The sequence below is a fragment of the Rhinopithecus roxellana genome, chromosome 12 (assembly GCF_007565055.1).
Source record: "Rhinopithecus roxellana isolate Shanxi Qingling chromosome 12, ASM756505v1, whole genome shotgun sequence".
Classification (NCBI taxonomy): Eukaryota; Metazoa; Chordata; class Mammalia; order Primates; family Cercopithecidae; genus Rhinopithecus; species Rhinopithecus roxellana.
Genome location: NC_044560.1, coordinates 10985647 through 11003827, shown reverse-complemented (window position 1 = coordinate 11003827; position 18181 = coordinate 10985647). Strand labels below are relative to the sequence as shown.

Sequence of the window (18181 nt, the reverse complement as noted above, 5' to 3'; positions counted from 1 at the left end):
TAAGTGAAAACATATGATGTTCGATTTTTCCATTTCTGAGTTACTTCACTTAGAATAATGGTCTCCGACTCCATCCAAGTTGCTGCAAATGCCATTATTCCATTCCTTTTCATGGTTGAGTAGCATTTCGTGGTCAAAGTGCAGTTTCTTTTCTTTTTCTCTTTTTCTTTTTTTTGAGATAGAATCTTGCTCTGTTGCCCAGGCTAAAGGACAGTGGCGTGATCTTGGCTCACTGCAGCCTCTGCCTCCCAGGTTCAAGCGATTCTCCTGCCTCAGCCTCCCAAGTAGCTGTAATTACAGGCATCCACCACCACGCCTGGCTAATTTTTGTATTTTTTAGTAGAGATGAGATTTCACCATGTTGACCAGGCTGGTCTTGAACTGCTGACCTCGCATGATCCACCTGCCTTGGCCTCCCAAAGTTCTGGGATTACAGGGTGAGCCACTGCCCCTGGCCCAATTTCTTTCTTAGTATTTATTAAACAAATTCAAAGAGAAAGAGGAGTAAATCTTGGTCTCCAAAATATGTAGTAAATTAGAAAAAGCAAGGATGGTATTTAACATGGGTTTGGGCTGTCCCACAATACCGGTGTTCTGAACAGGGCAGAGTAAACCTGGAACATGCTCTTTCCAGTAAATAGGAAACAAAGGGGGAAATTTCCTCGAAGGTCATCTACGGTATCAGTTGCCCAATCCAATAGTCTCTGCATCATTTGGTATCATTGGGTATAACTGCATGACATTAAATTTTTTTGTATATTTAAACAAATCTGGTGTGGTCCTTTTTAAACAGACAATTTGATGTCACTTCTGTGGTTCTAGAAAATAAAAGCAGCTTTTTGGCTGGGCGTGGTGGCTCGAGCCTGTAATCCCAGCACTTTTGAAGGCCAAGGCGGGAGGATTGCTTGAGCTCAGGAATTCAGAACCAGTCTGGGTGACATGGCGAAATCCCGTCTCTACTGAAAATACAAAAATTAGCTGGGCATGGTGGTGTGCACCTTTCATCCCAGCTACTTGGGAGGCTGAGGTGGGAGGATTGCCTGAACCTGGGAGGTAGAGGCTGCAGTGAGCTGAGATTATGCCACTGCACTCCAGCCTGGGAGACAGAGTGAGACCCTGTCTCACAAAAAAAAAAGAAAAGAGAAATTGAAAAGAAATGCAGCTTTTTTATTACCAAGTTGTGTGTGCCAGAGAGAGACGGTCATCTTATTCCTCATTCTCACTCCACCCCAAATCTTTCCTCATGGGCCTAACTCTCCTAAGCCTCAGCCCTCCCCATCCCTCACCCCATTCCTGGACCCTCCTTGATCCCTTACTGCCTCTTCTGTCTTCACAGGACTGGTCCTGCTTGCTCTACCTAAGAAACATTAAAAGGAGGCCTGAGTGGCAACCTACCCGCACCTCAAAATGCACCCGCACTCCCACCGTCAGCTGAAATCTGCAGGAGCAGCAAAGAGCCTCCGCCGTGTGCTGTCCCTGAGCGGGTACCACCATTTTTGGCAAACTCTTTAACAGCCTCCCAGGCCCCTCCCAACAGGGCAGGAATTTCTGGTGAACAATTGAACAAAGCCGGGAACTGGAAGAGAGAAGGCACAGGACATTCCAAAAGGATTTCTCTCAAGCTCCAAAAGACAACATGCGGGAACACTGCAGAAAGCTCACGGCCGAGCAAAGAAAATCATGAAAGGGACGGAAAATCCGTCTAGGAGGAAGGGCAGTGCAGGCTGCAGGAAGGAACAAGAGACTGGGGGTGGTCAGGAGGCCTGGATGGGAGGCCTCTCTCTGCCACTTGTATCCCTGTGGAGGCCATTCCACCTCCCTAGCCTTGGATTTGTGGTCCTTAAAAACTGAGGGAGCTGCAAAGTGAACACACGGATCCACACAGCCATTCATAGCAATGCCCTTGTGAATGACAAAGACCTGGAAACAGCCCAAATAGCCAACATTTCCATCAGTCACATAATGAATGGTAGTATGTTGATGAGACACGATACCAAATGATTATCAGAAATATTGTGTGCAAAGGCAATGTCTTTGTTTGTTTGTTTGTTTGTCTCGAGACAGAGTTTCACTCTTGTTGCCCAAGCTGGAGTACAGTGGTGTGATCTCAGCTCACCGCAACCTCTGTCTTCCGGGTTCAAGCAATTCTCTTTTCTCAGCCTCCCAAGCAACTGGGATTACAGTCGCACACTACTACACCCAGTTAATTTTTTGTGTTTTTAATAGAAACGGGGTTTCACCATGTTAGCCAGGCTGGTCTCAAACACCTGACCTCAGGTGATCCGCCCACCTTGGACTCCCAAAGTGCTGGAACTACAGGCGTGAACCACCGTGCCCGACAGCAAAGGCAATGTCAATGCCATTCAAAGTAGCTGGCCCAGGAATTGTTCATGGGCATCATCCGTCACAAAGAGCTTGCACCAGAATATAAATCTATGTGCTGCTTCCAATAGGGGGCAAGAATGGTCAGGAAAAAAAAAGTGTCAACTGAGCTAAACTGTCACTAAGCTGTGCTTATTGAAACAGTTGATATATACCTGGAGCAAACTCCTTATCTCATCTCAGACTGGTAATAAACAGTTTGGGGACTGGCACCACAGACTCATTTTTAAGTAGCTCTGTTCCTTCCTGACACATAGAACGTGTTTATCTAAAAAATATTCAGTGAGGAAAGCCGTGCACAGTGGCTCACGCCTGTAATCCCGGCACTTTGGGAGGCCGAGGCAGGCGGATCACAAGGTCAGGAGATCGAGACCATCTTGGCTAACATGGTGAAACCCTGTCTCTACTAAAAATACAAAAAAGTTAGCCAGGCGTGGTGGCGAGCGCCTGTAGTCCCACCTACTTGGGAGGCTGAGGCAGGAGAATGGCGAATGGCATGAACTCGGGAGATGGAGCTTGCAGTGAGCCAAGATCGCGCCACTGCACTCCAGCGTGGGTGACAGAGCAAGACTCCGTCTCAAAAAAAAAAAAAGTTTGGTGGGAAAAGCAAGACATGAAATCGTACATATGCATCGAAATGTACACAATGAGATCAGATGCATAATGTCTACACTGATGAGGGAAGGGAAAGGAGCATTTATGGAGCTCTAACCATGAGCCCTGCACAGAAGTCTTCTATAGCTGAAGTAGGGGCTAGCAGGCAGGAATGTGAGGGCGTGTACGGAGCTGTAAGAATTCACAATAGCAAAGACTTGGAATCAACCCAAATGTCCATCTGTGACAGATTGGATTAAGAAAATGTGGCACATCCATCCTGGCTAACACAGTGAAACCCCGTCTCTACTAAAAATACAAAAACTAGCCGGGCGAGGTGGCGGGCTCCTGTAGTCCCAGCTACTCGGGAGGCTGAGGCAGGAGAATGGCGTAAACCCGAGAGGCGGAGCTTGCAGTGAGCTGAGATCCGGCCACTGCACTCCAGTCCGGGCGACAGAGCGAGACTCCGCCTCAAAAAAAAAACAAAAAAAAAAAACAAAAAAAAGAAAATGTGGCACATATACACCATGGAATACTATGCAGCCATAAAAAAGGATGAGTTTGCGTCCTTTGTAGGGACATGGATGCAGCTGGAAACCATCATTCTTAGCAAACTATCACAAGAACAGAAAACCAAACACCGCATGTTCTCACTCATAGGTGGGAACTGAACAATGAGATCACTTGGACTCGGGAAGGGGAACATCACACAGTGGGGCCTATTATGGGGAGGGTGGAGGGGGGAGGAGGGAGGGATTGCATTGGGGAGTTATACATGATATAAATGATGAATTGATGGGTGCTGACGAGTTGATGGGTGCAGCACACCAACATGGCACAAATATACATATGTAACAAACCTGCACGTTATGCACATGTACCCTAGAACTTAAAGTATAATAAAAAAAAAATTAAAAAAAAAAAAAATAAATAAATAAATAAAAAAAGAATTCCAGCCTGGCTGGAGGGGAGGGGAGGGGTGGGAGTGGAGAGCCATGAGTGCAAATTCAAATTATAAAGACCATCTATGGTCAGCTCAGGAGCCAGGCTCTAGGGCAGCATTCGCAAAGTGTTATGAGAAACCCCAGCCCTCTAAGATTTTAAAAGGATTTTCCATAAAAACCACTGGGTTGCCCTCTCAAAGAGGTTGAGGAAGGCTGGATTAAATACAGTTGCACAGGCGACCTCACTGGAGGCCTGTTCAGAAACCTTCCTGTTTTGGTGTCCCTTGAGATGGTCAAAGTGTGGGAGAGAGTGCAGGGTACCCAAACTTCTTTGACCAAAGAACCTCTTTTTCAAAGAGCATCTCAGATGGCAGGTGATCCATGAGGTACAGTGCGGGGACCCTGCTTGGGCCTGGGACCCCAGTCTAAGAAAGTGATTGATAATGATGAAGGGTAGTGGGGAAACAACAAGTTGGGGCAGGGGGTCAAATCCAAAGGCACTTTCAGAAGATTCACGCTTCTGCCTGAGCTGGGAGAAGCGCACTTCTGCCTGGCCAGAGTTGAGAACAGCCCACGGGGAGGCAGAATGGGTGTGGTTGAGAACAGGAGTTCTAGAATCAGACCGACATGGACAGGAATCCTGGTTCTACCTCTTACTGACTGCATGACCTGGGCAAGCTGCTTTGTTTCCTGGGCCTCAGTTTTTCCAGCTGGAAAGGATGGGGGATAATAAAATATACTGCCTTGCCTGCTTACTCCCCAGGCTTTATCTTTGTTCCAAGCACAAACCAGAACAGGGACATTTACACTGCGTGCCATGTTTGAACCAACTTACTTGTTCTTTCATTTAAGTAACAATTATCCAAATGCCAACTCTGTGCCACACACTGTGCTCTTCACAGGGGATATAATTGGGGCCAAGACAGAAACAAGACCTTCATGCCCTCTGCCTTCATTATGCCTCATAATATTAAATGATCTTCCAAATAATTACAATGGTCAAAAATGCTACAAGGAGGCCGGGCGCGGTGGCTCAAGCCTGTAATCCCAGCGCTTTGGGAGGCCGAGACGGGCGGATCACGAGGTCAGAAGATCGAGACCATCCTGGCTAACATGGTGAAACCCCGTCTCTACTAAAAAATACAAAAAACTAGCCGGGTGAGGTGGCGGGCGCCTGTAGTCCCAGCTACTCGGGAGGCTGAGGCAGGAGAATGGCGTACACCCTGGAGGCGGAGCTTGCAGTGAGCTGAGATCCGGCCACTGCACTCCAGCCCGGGTGACAGAGCGAGACTCCGTCTCAAAAAAAAAAAAAAAAAAAAAAAAAAAAAAATGCTACAAGGAAAGCATGGCGGGGGGACTGTGGGAAAGTGTGGTGGGGACACGACCTAGCTTGGGAGGTCAGAGAAGATTTCTATGGTAATGTGATGTTTGGACTCAATCTTAAGGGAGAGCACAGTGAAAGGGGGATGGGTGTTAACTGGGAAAAGCACTTAGGAGAAGGAACAGCATCTGCAAAGACCATGGTGGGGAAAGGATGTGGCTGGATTGATGGTCAGGACTAGATCATGCCAGGCCTTGTGGGGTCCCTGCCCTCTCCATGGGAACTTTTGCTGCCTACTTAGACCCACGTCCTGCCTCCTCTTCCTCCTCTTCTTCAGCACTATGTTATTCTTTCCTCTCCTCCATCTCAACTCTCTTTCACACCAATTTCTGACTCTCCATTTTCACCCAAGGACATATTGTTACTCTGTTAGCATTTGTTTTCCCACCCGGGCATGGAAACTCTTGTGGGTAGTGTTTAGTTTTGTTATTGAATGAATGTAGGGACACAGTTAGCCTTACAGTGCCTTCATTCATACTAGCAAAAGGTACCTATTCTGGGCCGGGTGCAGTGGCTCATGCCTGTAATCCCAGCACTTTGGGAGGCCGAGACGGGTGGAACACTTGAAGTCAGGAGTTCGAGACCAGCCTGGCCAACATGCTGAAACCCCATCTGTACTAAAAATACAAAAATTAGCCAGGTGTGGTGGTGGGCGCCTGTTATCCCAGCTACTTGGGAGGCTGAGGCAGGAGAATCGCTTGAACCCAGGAGGCAGAGGTTGCAGTGAGTTGAGATCATGTCACTGCACTCCAACCTGGGTGACAGAGCAAGACTCTGTTTCAAAAAAAAAAAAAAAAAGTACCCATTCTGGGCAGATGTAGCCCCACAACAGGGCCCATTACAGTTCCTATTTGCCCACTTGGCTGCATACCCTTGTTCAGTGAACAACCTGCCCAGCTGTCCACTGCAGCCCTGAATGAATGAATGAATGAATGGACAAACGAATGTGATTAAGATGAGTGATAAGCTCTCAGGCAGAGAAAAGATTTGGAATGGGAGTGGAAGCCAGGAGAAGATGAGTCCTATTGAATTTGGAGGAGTGGACAGGTAAGCCACAGACTCCAGCTGCTGGTTCCAGAACCCCCAACACCTATTCTCAGAAGTCAGGCTGTTTGACTGTTTCTGCCTATCCAAATTCTTACAGTCTCCCCCTGCCCAGGGAACCTCATACGAGACTTGAGTTGTTTCCTCGAGTGTGACCAGCACCCTGAACTCTGTATACGCACAGAGAGATTATGGGCGCCTCCAAGGTTTTGTCAAGCACAGAAGACCTTGTGCCTGCTCCTCTTCTTAGCCATATGAGGAGATAGCCAGGCTCTAGACAAAGCAACTTGAGAGCATGTGCTAAACATATCGAGGACTGCAAACGAAAACAGACCCAGCCAAATCCCTTAGTGGGAAGGAGAGGACGCAGAATAAATAGGTGGATGACCAATCCTCCACTGCTGGAGCCGCCCTGGAAGACTTTCTCAACATGCCGTATTTCCCTGCTTTCTGCGTGTCAGTCCAGCTCCTTCCAGTCCCCAGTTGGCCTTACCATCTCTTTCCTCAACCCCTTTGAGGAAGCAAGACTTATAGCTCTGGGTTAGTCTTGACCAAACGTCTACAAAGAGTTGCTTGTTTGCCTTTTTTTTCCCCCCTTTGCTCATGAGCAAATCATCCAAGAAGCCAAAGCTCTGATACTTAAAGGGCCCGAGGTAGGGAACAGATACTGAGGCAGCTCATGAAATGCGATTTGTCACGGATGCTGACAAATCCACGGACAGGCAAGGCCTTGGAAAAATCCTGCCACTAGGGCTGGCCACCTGCCAGCTCTGAAGTCAGTGGAGTTTTGAAGCCTTTCTCATCAGACAGGGAGTTTCCAAGCGCAAACCTGGTGTACTCTCCCCTCAAACGGGAGGTCCCTGGGGTAGCTGTGGAGGCTGCTCCTCTATCAGACCTGAGCTCCCCAAGGGCCGAGTCATGTCTCTCTCTTTAGACTGGGAACACACCAGAAATAGTAATAAGAGAAATGGCTACCACTTATTTCATGTTTACCATGTGTCTGAAATGGCTGTGTTTTTTAAAAGAAATCTATTAATTCATCTTAATTCTCATAACAACACTAAGAGAGAAGTCTTAACGTTATTCTCATTTTCTACATGCAGAGACTGAGACATGGAAGTTGAATATGTGCTCAAGATTGCACGGCTAGGTGGTGTGGAGGCAGGATTCTCTATCAGACTGAGGACGATACCGGGACAGGGACAGTTCTTCCCCACACCTCTATCAGATTAAGAGTTTGCTGAGGGCCAAGATTGGGCATCCCTCCTCTGTCCACCCCTATCTCCCTGTGTGGATCAGAGATAGACCTTATTCAGTGCTGTGCCTGGAGCCTGGGTTGGGGCCAGGGAGTTGGCCTGACTACTCTGGATGCAGTTTCTGTTCTTTACAACTCTGAGCTGGTCCCGCAGAAATATGCCCCACAGGGCAGAGAAGAACTCAATCTTTTGGACATAGGGTATTTATCTGGGATGGGGGTCAGGATGCCAGTGTTTTTTCAAACCCCCAGATGCCTGGAAGAGAGGCTCCAATGTGCCTGGGAGCCTGCGGACCCCTATCACAGGGAACATAGCTTCCAGAGCCAGGCCTGGTGCTGCCCAGTGAGCTGGGCATTTCCTTCTGTCCACAGATCACCTCACTCCTGGCTACAAACCCAGCCATGAGTTTCTGGAACCTAGCAACTCTCGCAGGAAACAATGGAAACTTCAGTTTTATTCTCCTCCTCTATCATTACTCAAAAGGTTTTCCTCCGAGCTACACACACATAGTTTTCCTCTCCACCCATCAGCCTGGGGCTGCCCTGGAAATTTCAGGCAGAAGAGGGGAGCTCAGAGTAGGCAATGGAGTGGCCCACCCATCAGCCTGGGGCTGCCCTGGAAATTTCAGGCAGAAGAGGGGAGCTCAGAGTAGGCAATGGAGTGGCCCGGGGACTTGGTGCTGTTTGCTGCCTGCGGCTGGGTGGGAGACAGATCATAGGGCTGTGATTTTACCATCTACCAGAGCATCTGTGATGGGGCTTTGGCAGGGTCTGTCTGTGTCTGGGCCTGGGTGTGTGAGTTGGTGTGGTTCTGGCTCTGGGGCTGTGATTTATGTAACTCAAAGTTGGTGTGTGAGTGATTTACATGGAAAATGGTGCAGGTGGGGCGGGCAGCTCAGTTCAGTACCCAGTGCCCACTATGAGGCACTGTGATTAGTGGGTGAGAACAGGTAAAAAATTCAGGCTGAGGCTGGGTGCGGTGGCTCATGCCTGTAATCCCAGCACTTTGGGAGGCCAAGGCGGGCAGATCACGAGGTCGGGAATTCGAGACCAGACTGGCCAACATGGTGAAACCCCCCATCTCTACTAAAAATAAAAAAAATTAGCCAGGCGTGGTGGGGCACCTGTAATCCCAGCTATTCAGGAGGCTGAGGTGGGAGAATCGCTTGAACCCGGAGGCGGAGGTTGCAGTGAGCCAAGATCACACCACCGCACTCCAGCCTGGGGAAATAGCAAGATTCCTTCTCAAACAAACAAACAAACAAACAAAAAACAGGCTGGTTAGCATTCAGGCAATGACGTGGGCCTGTGTGTGAAATGTGCGTGCCTGCGAGGAATCTGTGCGAAAAGGCGTCCTCCCGCTCAGTGACTTGTTGGGATGTATGCGTGACTCTGTGTGACATGGGAACAAGCCTGTGAGGGGCTCAGTGTGGTGTGAGGGCTGTCCCCTGTGTCCCTGTTGGAGGTGAGAGTCTGGAAGCGAGTTAAGTGTGCGTGTGAGCGGTGAGGATTGTTCGTACTTGAGAGTTGGGTCTGTTCCCGGGTAGCGCACGAGTGTGTTCGTTCAGTGAAGTTATGATATTAAGGTGTTCTTAGGTGTGGAAGCTGGCATGCACGTGTGGCACGGAGTGCCAGCTGCGTGCGTGTGAGCGTGGGAAGGAGATCCCGGGGTCCTCAAAAGCTGCGCGAGTGGAGTCGGCCGTGCCGGGCGTGCAGGGGTGTGGAAGTCGGCGGGACGCGCGGGGAAGCGGGGGACCCGGGGATCTGGGAGGAGAGAGCGACTGGACCGGCGGCCCCATACCATGCCCGGGTTCCGGGCCCCCGGTCCCCCGCCCCGTTCCATCCCACACTCCAGGCCGGGTTTGGCGGGGAGCCGGGCCAGGCCGCGGCTCGCGCGGAGGGGGCTGGGGGCCCAGACAAAGGCCCAGTGGGCTGCGCGGCCGGCTAGGGCGAGCAGAGCCCGCGGCCCGGGGGCGGTCCGGGGGCGGGGCCTGGCGCTCCGGGGAGGGGCGGTCCGGGGGCGGGGCCGGCGCCGCGGGGGCGGGGCGGGCGGGGAGGAAAGGGGGCGGTGGAGAGCGGGCCTCGCTGTCCAGAGCTCGCCGGCGAGCGGGCGGCGCGGAGCGAGTGAGCGAGAGAGCGGCGCGGGCCGAGCCATGGGGCGGCGGGCGGCGGGCGCGCTGCTGCTGGCGCTGCTGCTGCACGGGCGGCTGCTCGCGGTGAGTGTGCTAGGCGGAGGGGCGGGGAGCGGGAGGCGGCCGGGCTGGGGCCGTCCGGGTCCCGCTCGCTGCGCCCGCCAACTTGGCTGGGGAGCCCAAGGCTGCGCGGCGGGGATTCTGGCCCCGGACGGCCGCGCCCGCCGGGGACCCCGGGCCGGCGCCACCCTGCGGCATGGGGCTAATCTAGGGGGACCACCAGTCGGGACCCTGCGTGGGGCCGGGGGCGGGATTGGCCCGCGTGGGAGCCCGTGGGTCTCTCGGCCACGTTGCCGAGTGCCGGAGTCTCGCTGGGCATGGTCCGGCCTACCATTCCTGGGGACCAGGAGGGGAAACTTTGAGCAAAGTGGGAACTTGGCAGGACGAGGGAACCCTTCTGCGCCAGCTTGGCAGAAGGGCCACTCAGTGGTGATGGGGACCCTATGAGTCTCGCTGAAACTTTACCACGCCGTCTATCACCTGGGGGAGCTTGGAGTCAGGTAGGCACAAGCAAAACTTTTGGGACAGAGCTGAAGCTTGTGTGGAACACCCACGGGCCTTGGAGTCATACAGCCCAAGAGTTGAATCAATCCCTGCCTTTCACTGAGTGACTCTGTGACCTGGGGCAAGCTAGTTAACCTCTCTGAGGCCAGCCCCACGTGGGTCAAGGGAACTCAAAATACACGGCCTCAAAATGCATAGCTGCAGGGCGCTGCTGGACCGTGTGGAATGAGCTGCAAAGTGTGTGGTGCAGGGATGCAGTGCACCCTTGGGGGACCCGAGGTCCCCAGCTTTCCTCTTCGCAGGTCTCCTAGAGGCAGGGAGAGTCCTGCCCTTGCAGTCTAGTCCCCTACTCTGAGCTTAGGTGGAGGAAAAGGGAATTCTGGGTTCAGGAATCCTGAGGCTTAGAAGGCACTTGGCCAGTAGAGGCCCTGAGGACCTGAGTGAACTTGAGGAGGACTGGGCGGGGTCAGTGGGCAGGGAGCTAGTGGCAGATGTGGGTAGGGGCACATCTGGGGAGCCGAGCCTACCGTGGGGAGCCACAGAGCCAACCCCACTCTCTTTGAGGTGCGCCTAGGCAGTCCCCATACGTGCCCCCCTGTTCTCTGAGCCAAGAGAGGGACTTTTCTAACCAGGCTGGTGTTTACCCATGGACTGCCTGCCTGGCCTCACCTTACTGGCTTCATCGCACCTCTGCCCCCTGAGTCACTCGTCATCCACCCGCCCAGACCTGGCTCCTCACTGCTCTTGCCTCACCCACCCAGCACTTCTCCTCCCCCACCCCCACTCTGGGCAGCCTCCTCTGTTGTCCTCCTGTTTCAGCCTCTCACCCCGAAATATTCAGCAGGGCCATCCAGTAGCTCCCTAGTCTTGACCTGAACTTGCACTCCCAGCCCTGACTTTTACTTTTCCCAAGGCACCAACTTAGCATGTGGGATGTTTTCTGAGGCCCAACAGTCTTTCCTGACCTTCCCCCAGCTCTGCCCCCTGATGAGGGGCTCCTCCGTGCCTCCGTGCCCAGGGGCGGTAGGATGGCGGTGGGTGGAGTTGTTTGCTGTGTGCATGAGGAATTTCCACAGACATTCCTGGACCACAGCAGATCATCTCATTCACTTATTCATTCAACAGATAATCACTGAGCAACATTCCATGGCAGTCACCAGGAGTACAGGGGTTCATTCTTTGGGCAGATATTTGCCATGCACCTACTGTGTGCCAGTGAACCAATGAACCTGGTGCGGTGCTAGGGGCTGGGGTGGTGTGGACCAGCAAGGACAGTCCCTGTCTGTGCCTTCCCAAAACTCACAGGCTGGTGGACTGTAATTTAGACAAACAGGCAGCTCCAATCCTGTGGGATTAGAGAGCCTTCTCAGCAACACATGGATGGTTGCTGTCCCACCCCAGGCTGCTGGTGGTGGGCTGGAAAGAGCTTGGCCCCTGAAGTCTCTTTATAAAATTCTTTTCAAAAAGTTTCTCAGGCTGGGTGCGGTGGCTCATGCCTGTAATCCCAGCACTTTGGGAGGCCAGGGCGGGCGGATCACGAGGTCAGGAGTTTGAGACCAGTCTGGCCAACATAGTGAAACCCCCTCTCTACTAAAAATACAAAAATTAGCCAGGTGTGGTGGCATGTGCCTGTAGTCCCAGGTACTTGGGAGGCTGAGGTAGGAGAATCACTTGAACCCAGGAGGCGGAGGTTGCGGTGAGCCAAGACTACACCATTGCACTCCAGCCTGGGTGACAGAGTGAGACTCCGTCTCAAAACAAACAAACAATAAAAAGTTTTTTGGGGGCTGGGTGTGGCGGCATACGCCTGTAATCCCAGCACTTTGGGAGGCCGAGGCAGGCGGATCATGAGGTCAGGAGTTCGAGACTAGCTTGGCCAGCATAGTGACACCCTGTCTTTACTAAAAATACAAAAAATTAGCCAGGCATGATGGCACGTGCCTGTAGTCCCAAGTACTCAGGAGGCTGAGGCTGCAGAATTGCTTGAACCCAGTGGGTGGAGGTTGCATTGAGCTGAGATCGTGCAACTGCACTCCAGCCTGGGTGACAGAGCAAGACTCCATCTTAAAAAAAAAAAAAAAAGAGGGCGTCACACTTTGTTGCCCAGGCTGGTCTCAAACTCCTGGCCTCAAGTGATCCTCTCGCCTTGGTCTCCCAAAGTGTTGGGATGACAAGCATGAACCACCACGCCTTGCCTTCCCTTGAAGTCTTATAGACCCAAGTTTGAGTCTCAGGGCTGCTGTTTCTGCCTGTGTGATCTGGGGCAAATTCCTCTCTCAGCCTTAAAGTTTCCACATCTGTACAGTGGGGTTGAGGAGTTTGTTGCAAGTCAAAAATGAGATCAATTCTTAGCCCAGGGTCCCAGCACGCCTTGGACCCTCCTTGCCTGCTGCCCTTTCTCTCCTCTGCCCTTCAGTTCAGTCCGGAGCCAGTGGCGGATGGGGAAGGGTTGGGCACAGGAGCAGGGTGAGATGGGCCTTCGGGAGCTCAAGACCTCCCCGGGACGGGATGGGGGACAGGACTGCAGGAAGCTGGTCTGTGATTAAGTGTAGGTGTAATTTCAGCTGTTGGGAGGTGAGGAGGCTTGCTGGAGGAGGGGGCTGGGCCTGGGTGACTCGGCAGGCCTTGGCCTGCTGACCCCTTTGGGGCGGCCCTGCAGGGGACAGGCGTCTTGAGGGAGCCTCGGTGGTGATTAAGGTGTTTTCCAGGGCTGAGGAGGGAAGTCGCTGAGATACCTGTTTCCTGCCTCAGCTGGATTTCCTCGCTGGGGAGGCTGCCAGCTGAACTGGAGGAGCCTCCCCTTCCTGGCAGTCCCTCATCCCTCCCCTCCACACAGCCAGCTGCTCTGTCCCCCGACACTAGCCTATTCCATACCTGCAGCCAGGACAGCATGGGGTTTTGAGTGTGTCCTGGACATTCCTGGAGGGAAGGAGGGCAGGTTGCAGGTCTGTCTGCGGGGTGGAGGTGGAAGGGGCAGAGATGGACCACCCCCCATCCCTTAGGCCCAGTTCCTCGTGTCTGGGGAGTTGTGGCCCCTGCCTGGCTTGGCCCGGGCCTGTTCTCAGGCTGAGCGCAGACAAGTTGGGATCTGTGGGTCTGAGGCCCTGCCCGGGAGACGGTGGAAAGAAGGTGGCAGGAGGTGACTGGGTTCAGGGCCTGGAAGACGTGTGAGCAAAGTAGAGAGGAAGGAGCTCTTGGGGTGCCAGGCTGATGATGATGATGACAAAGTAATACAGGTACTTCATACTTACCCAGCACCCACTGTCTGCTCTGAGTTTCTCAACGAATCCTCCCATTCACCTGTGTTTCCTGCTCACCACCTCCCTGCGGTGCTCAGAATTAGGTCCCAGCCCCTGACTTAATATAGCCTACGAGGCTCTGCAAGACCTGGCCTCCTGCCACCTGCCCCTCTCAAACTCCTCCAGCTACACCGGTCTTTTCTTTTTTCTTTTCTATTGTTTGTTTTTTTTTTTTTTTTGAGACAGGGTCTCACACTGTCATCCAGGCTGGAATGCAGTGGCACAGTCACAGCTCACTGCTGCCTCAACCTCCCAAGCTCAGGTGATCCTCCCACCTCAGCCCCCTGAGTAGCTGGGACTACAGACACCCTCCTCTACACCTGGCTAATTTTTGTATTTTTTATAGAGACAGAGTTTTGCCATGTTCCCCCAGGCAGGTCTCAAACTCCTGGGCTCAAGTGATCCACCCTCCTCGGCCTCCCAAAGTGTTAGGATTATAGGCGTGAGCCACTGCACCCAGCCTTTTCTTTTCCAATGAATATACAAATTTAAATCAAATAGAGATGGGGTCTCATTATATTGCCCAGGCTGGTCCTGAACTCTTTAACTCAAGCTATCCTCCCACCTCAGCCTTCCAAAGTGCTAGGATTACAGGCACGGGCCACCTCACCTGACTGTTCTTGTTTCTTGAGCATGTGAAACACACTCCCACCTTAGGGTCTCTGCGTCTGCTGTTCCTTCTGCCTGGAACACTTGTCCCTGTAATATTCACGTGACCCTCTCCCTCTCCTTCTTCAGGTCCTTACCACTCTGCCCATAATGGCTATCTCCTTAAACTGCTTTATTTTTGTTCTCACAATTGTCTGACCTGCATTTGTCTGTATTTGTTTATGTGTTTATCTGCCTCCTCCTGCTCAGTTTAAGTTCCACGAGAGCAGGATCTCATCTGTTTTTGTCCACTGCTGTGTCTTTAGCACCTGGCAGGTAGTAAATGCTTAGTGAATATGTTTGTTGAATGTTTTAAGCTATAGCTACTAACCTGATCCCCATTCTCTAAGCAGAGGACATTGAGGCACTGAGAGGTTACGTAACTTGCCCAGTGACTTACATATCCACACACTCAGAGATGCTACGAGCCAAGTTTTGAATCCAGACGAAGCTCTCCTAATCACTCCACCTACTGCCCCATGTGCGTGTAACGGGCAGTCAGTAGATATTGCTACAACTTGTCACTGATGTTGATTAAGAACTCTGGTCTCAAGTAGTAAAGGGGCTACCTCAGGCAAGGAATATCAGGGATTGGCTTGGGAACAGAAGCTCTTTAGTGTGGGTGTGCCTCAGTGTCCATGGGGTCTCCTGGGGATGCCTGTGCCTGGGCTGGGGAAGCCTAGGAACTAAACTCTAGGGTGGTCATTTTTAGGTTTGTTAACTCATTAGCGTCCTCTTCAGATATTCCCTGGGACTCTGTAGGGAGTGGAATTTATCCAGGGGCTTTTAGGCCCAGTGTGGGAGGTCAGAGGCCCCTGCCCCTGCCATGCTGCTGGTGGGGGAAGGGGAAGAACACCCTTCTGGTTGTCCTGCATGGAGCCTGCACTGTTTTTTTCTGGCTGTTCCCTGGGGGCTCAAGGTTTAGCCTGAGTCTGCAGAGCTTCAAGGGCTGCCTGGCCTTGGGGTGAGAGGCTCAGGAGGGAGGGCAGGAGGGCCTGTCCAGGCTATGGAAAGATCTGGAGCAATGATTCAGAGGCCACTTGGAGGCCAGACGTGTGGGATCTGCACCCTCAGACCACTTGGGGTATATGGGAAAGGTTCCCAGCCCTGGCCTGTTGCCCCCCCTTCCCGTCCGCCCAATCCAGTCCCAGCTGCAAGGGGTCAGGCTGGAGGAGGAAGTGAATATGACTCGGTTCCCCGGCAGCTTCCCAAGGATCTGCTGGGCCCACCTCTCCCCATCCCAGGGCCTACCCTGGCCTTTCCCTCCTCTTGCTCCTGCTCCTGCCAAGAAGAGGGAGTCTGCACCGAGGGTCCCGGCCCTGCTGGAATGTTGCCTCAGCCTGGGCCTTGGCCTCTTTGGCCCTGCCACCCCCTCCTGCTCCCAGGGCCAGCTGCCCCAGCGCCCAGAGCTGGCTGACTGAAACCCAGAAGTATGTGTGGAACTCACTTCGCGGGGAGCCGCCGGCCTCACTGCCCAGCCCGGTGGCGTCAGGGCTGTGTCAATAGCAGCCTTGAGAGGGGTGTGGCTCGTGGCTGCTGGGGGTGGCTGGGTTGGGGGTGCTGTCATGAAAGCCCCGAGAACAAGGTGGCTCTTTGAGGCCTGGGAATGTGGGGCCTTTGAGTATCGCTGCCCCCAGAACCACCCTCCCTTCCCTTCCATGATGCTCATCTGTGCCAGGCCTACAGGGACCTCAAAGCATCCCTGGGGGCATCTGTGGCATCCTGAGATAGCCTTAGGACCAGCTCCTAGCTCCTGACCAGAGCCCATTCCCTGAGCTGTGGAGGAGGGTGTTCTGTTGCTCTGGGTTTTAGGGGAGTATCTGGTGCACAAAGCCTTGCAGAGTGTATTTAATGAATGAATGAACAAATGATGTATGTGATTAAGCATTTGTTAAAATTCATTTCACAGACCCGGCACGGTGGCTCACGCCTGTAATCCCAGCACTTTGGGAGGCCGAGGCGGGTGGATCACGAGGTCAGGAATCGAGACCATCCTGGCTAACACGGTGAAACCCCGTCTCTACTAAAAATACAAAAAATTATCCGGGCGTGGTGGCGGGTGTCTGTAGTCCCAAAAAAAAAAAAAAAATTCATTTCACAAATATCTGTGGGGCATCTTTTATGTTAATTTATTTGTGTCTGACTGTGTTATAGATCGTGGTTTTTTGTTTTTTTTTTGAGGTGGAGTCTTGCTCTGTCGCCCGGACTGCAGCGCAGTGGCCGGATCTCAGCTCACTGCAAGCACCGCCTCCCGGGTTTACGCCATTCCCCTGCCTCAGCCTCCCGAATAGCTGGGACTACAGGCGCCCGCCACCTCGCCCGGCTAGTTTTTGTATTTTTAGTAGAGACGGGGTTTCACCATGTTAGCCAAGATGGTCTCGATCTCCTGACCTCATGATCCGCCCGTCTCAGCCTCCCAAAGTGCTGGGATTACAGGCTTGAGCCACCGCGCCCGGCCCGTTTTTTGTTTTTTTTTTTGTTTTTGAATGGTGTCTCACTCTGTTGCCCAGGCTGGAGTGCAGTGGTATGATCTCGCCTCACTGCAACCTCCGCCCCCCAGGTTCAAGAGATTCTCCTGCCTCAGCCTCCCAGGTAGCTGGGATTATAGGCGCGCACCACTATGTCTAGCTAATTTTTGTATTTTTAGTAGAAATGGGGTTTCACCATGTTGGCCAGGCTTATCTTGAACTCCTGACCTCAAGTGATCCGCCCACCTTGGCCTCCCAAAGTGCTGGGATTACAGGCATGAGCCACTGCACCCGGCCTGTTCTAGATCTTGAGGTTACCTCAGAGAATAAAAATGTCAGATTCCTCTCTCTCATGTCACTTGCATTATAGCTAGTGCAGAAAGACAGACAATAAATGAAATACAACAGGTGGTGACAAGTGCTGAGAAGAAAAAAATAAAACAGGGAAGAGGGCAGTGAGTGATGAAGTGGGGTAGGGTGGGGTGGTAGGAAAAGCCTCTGATAAGATAAATTTGAACTGAAGGAGACCTGAAGTAAGTGAGCGGGTAAGCCTCGCAGATATCAATGGAAAGGGCATTCCAGGCAGAGGGCATAGCTAGTGCAGAGGCCCAGAGGTGGGAGTGTCCTTGGCATGTCTGTGGAAAAGCAAGGAGGCCCGTGGGGCTGGAGCAACATCAGTGAGGGGGAATGTGGTGGACACAGCAGGCAGGGGGGTGGTAGAGGGTGATTGGCAGAGCCTTGGCCATGGGAAGGACCTTGGATTTGTGCCTGAGTGAGTTGAGAAGTCACTGAAGGGGCCTGGTGTTACATAGGATTGCTCTGGCTGCTGTGTGGAGAGGAGCACGGCGGGGGGTGGGGTCCAGGGGAAAGGCAAGGAGGCCGTGACCCAGGACAGACGATGGGAGCTCGAGCCAGGACCACAGAGGTGGGAGATGGTTGAATCCCCAGTACATTTTGAAAATGGGTCACCAGGATCTGCTAGTGGGTTGGATGTGGGGTGGGATGGAAAGAGAGGAGTCCGAGATGCCTCCACAGTCTTTGGCTTCAGCATCCCAAAGGATGGAGCTCTCACTACCTGAGATGGGAAAACTCCAGGAGGAGCGGGCTGAAGAGGAAGATCAAGAATGGCAGGAGATGGAGTCCAGAATTCTCAGAACAGTTATTTTGTGTCTTCTCTTACGATCTTTTCTTTGGATAATAAAAATTCTTAAAAAAAAAAAAAAAAAAAAAAAGGAGGCAGGTGGGCCAGGAGTGGTGGCTCACACCTATAATCCCAACACTTTGGGAGACCAAGGTAGGAGGCTCACTTGAGCCCAGGAGGCGGAGGCTGCAGTGAACCATGATCTCGCCACTGCACTCCAGCCTGGGTGACAGAGCAAGACCCTGTCTCTTAAAAAAAAAAAAAAAAAAAAAAAAGAGAAAAAAAGAATGGAAAGTGATGGAGGGGACAGCGTGGGTGGGGGTTGGACT

General features: G+C 52.5%; 1 protein-coding gene across 1 annotated transcript in view; it reads left to right on the top strand.

Moving 5' to 3' along the window:
- The first annotated feature begins 9753 nt into the window (after positions 1 to 9753).
- The window catches only part of HSPG2 (heparan sulfate proteoglycan 2), a 117459-nt gene continuing 109031 nt past the window's right edge, over positions 9754 to 18181 (top strand). Inside the window, exon 1 of the mRNA XM_010364372.2 lies at positions 9754 to 9816. Within this exon, the coding sequence (XP_010362674.2) occupies positions 9754 to 9816 (63 nt within the window). The remainder of the gene's footprint in view (positions 9817 to 18181) is intronic.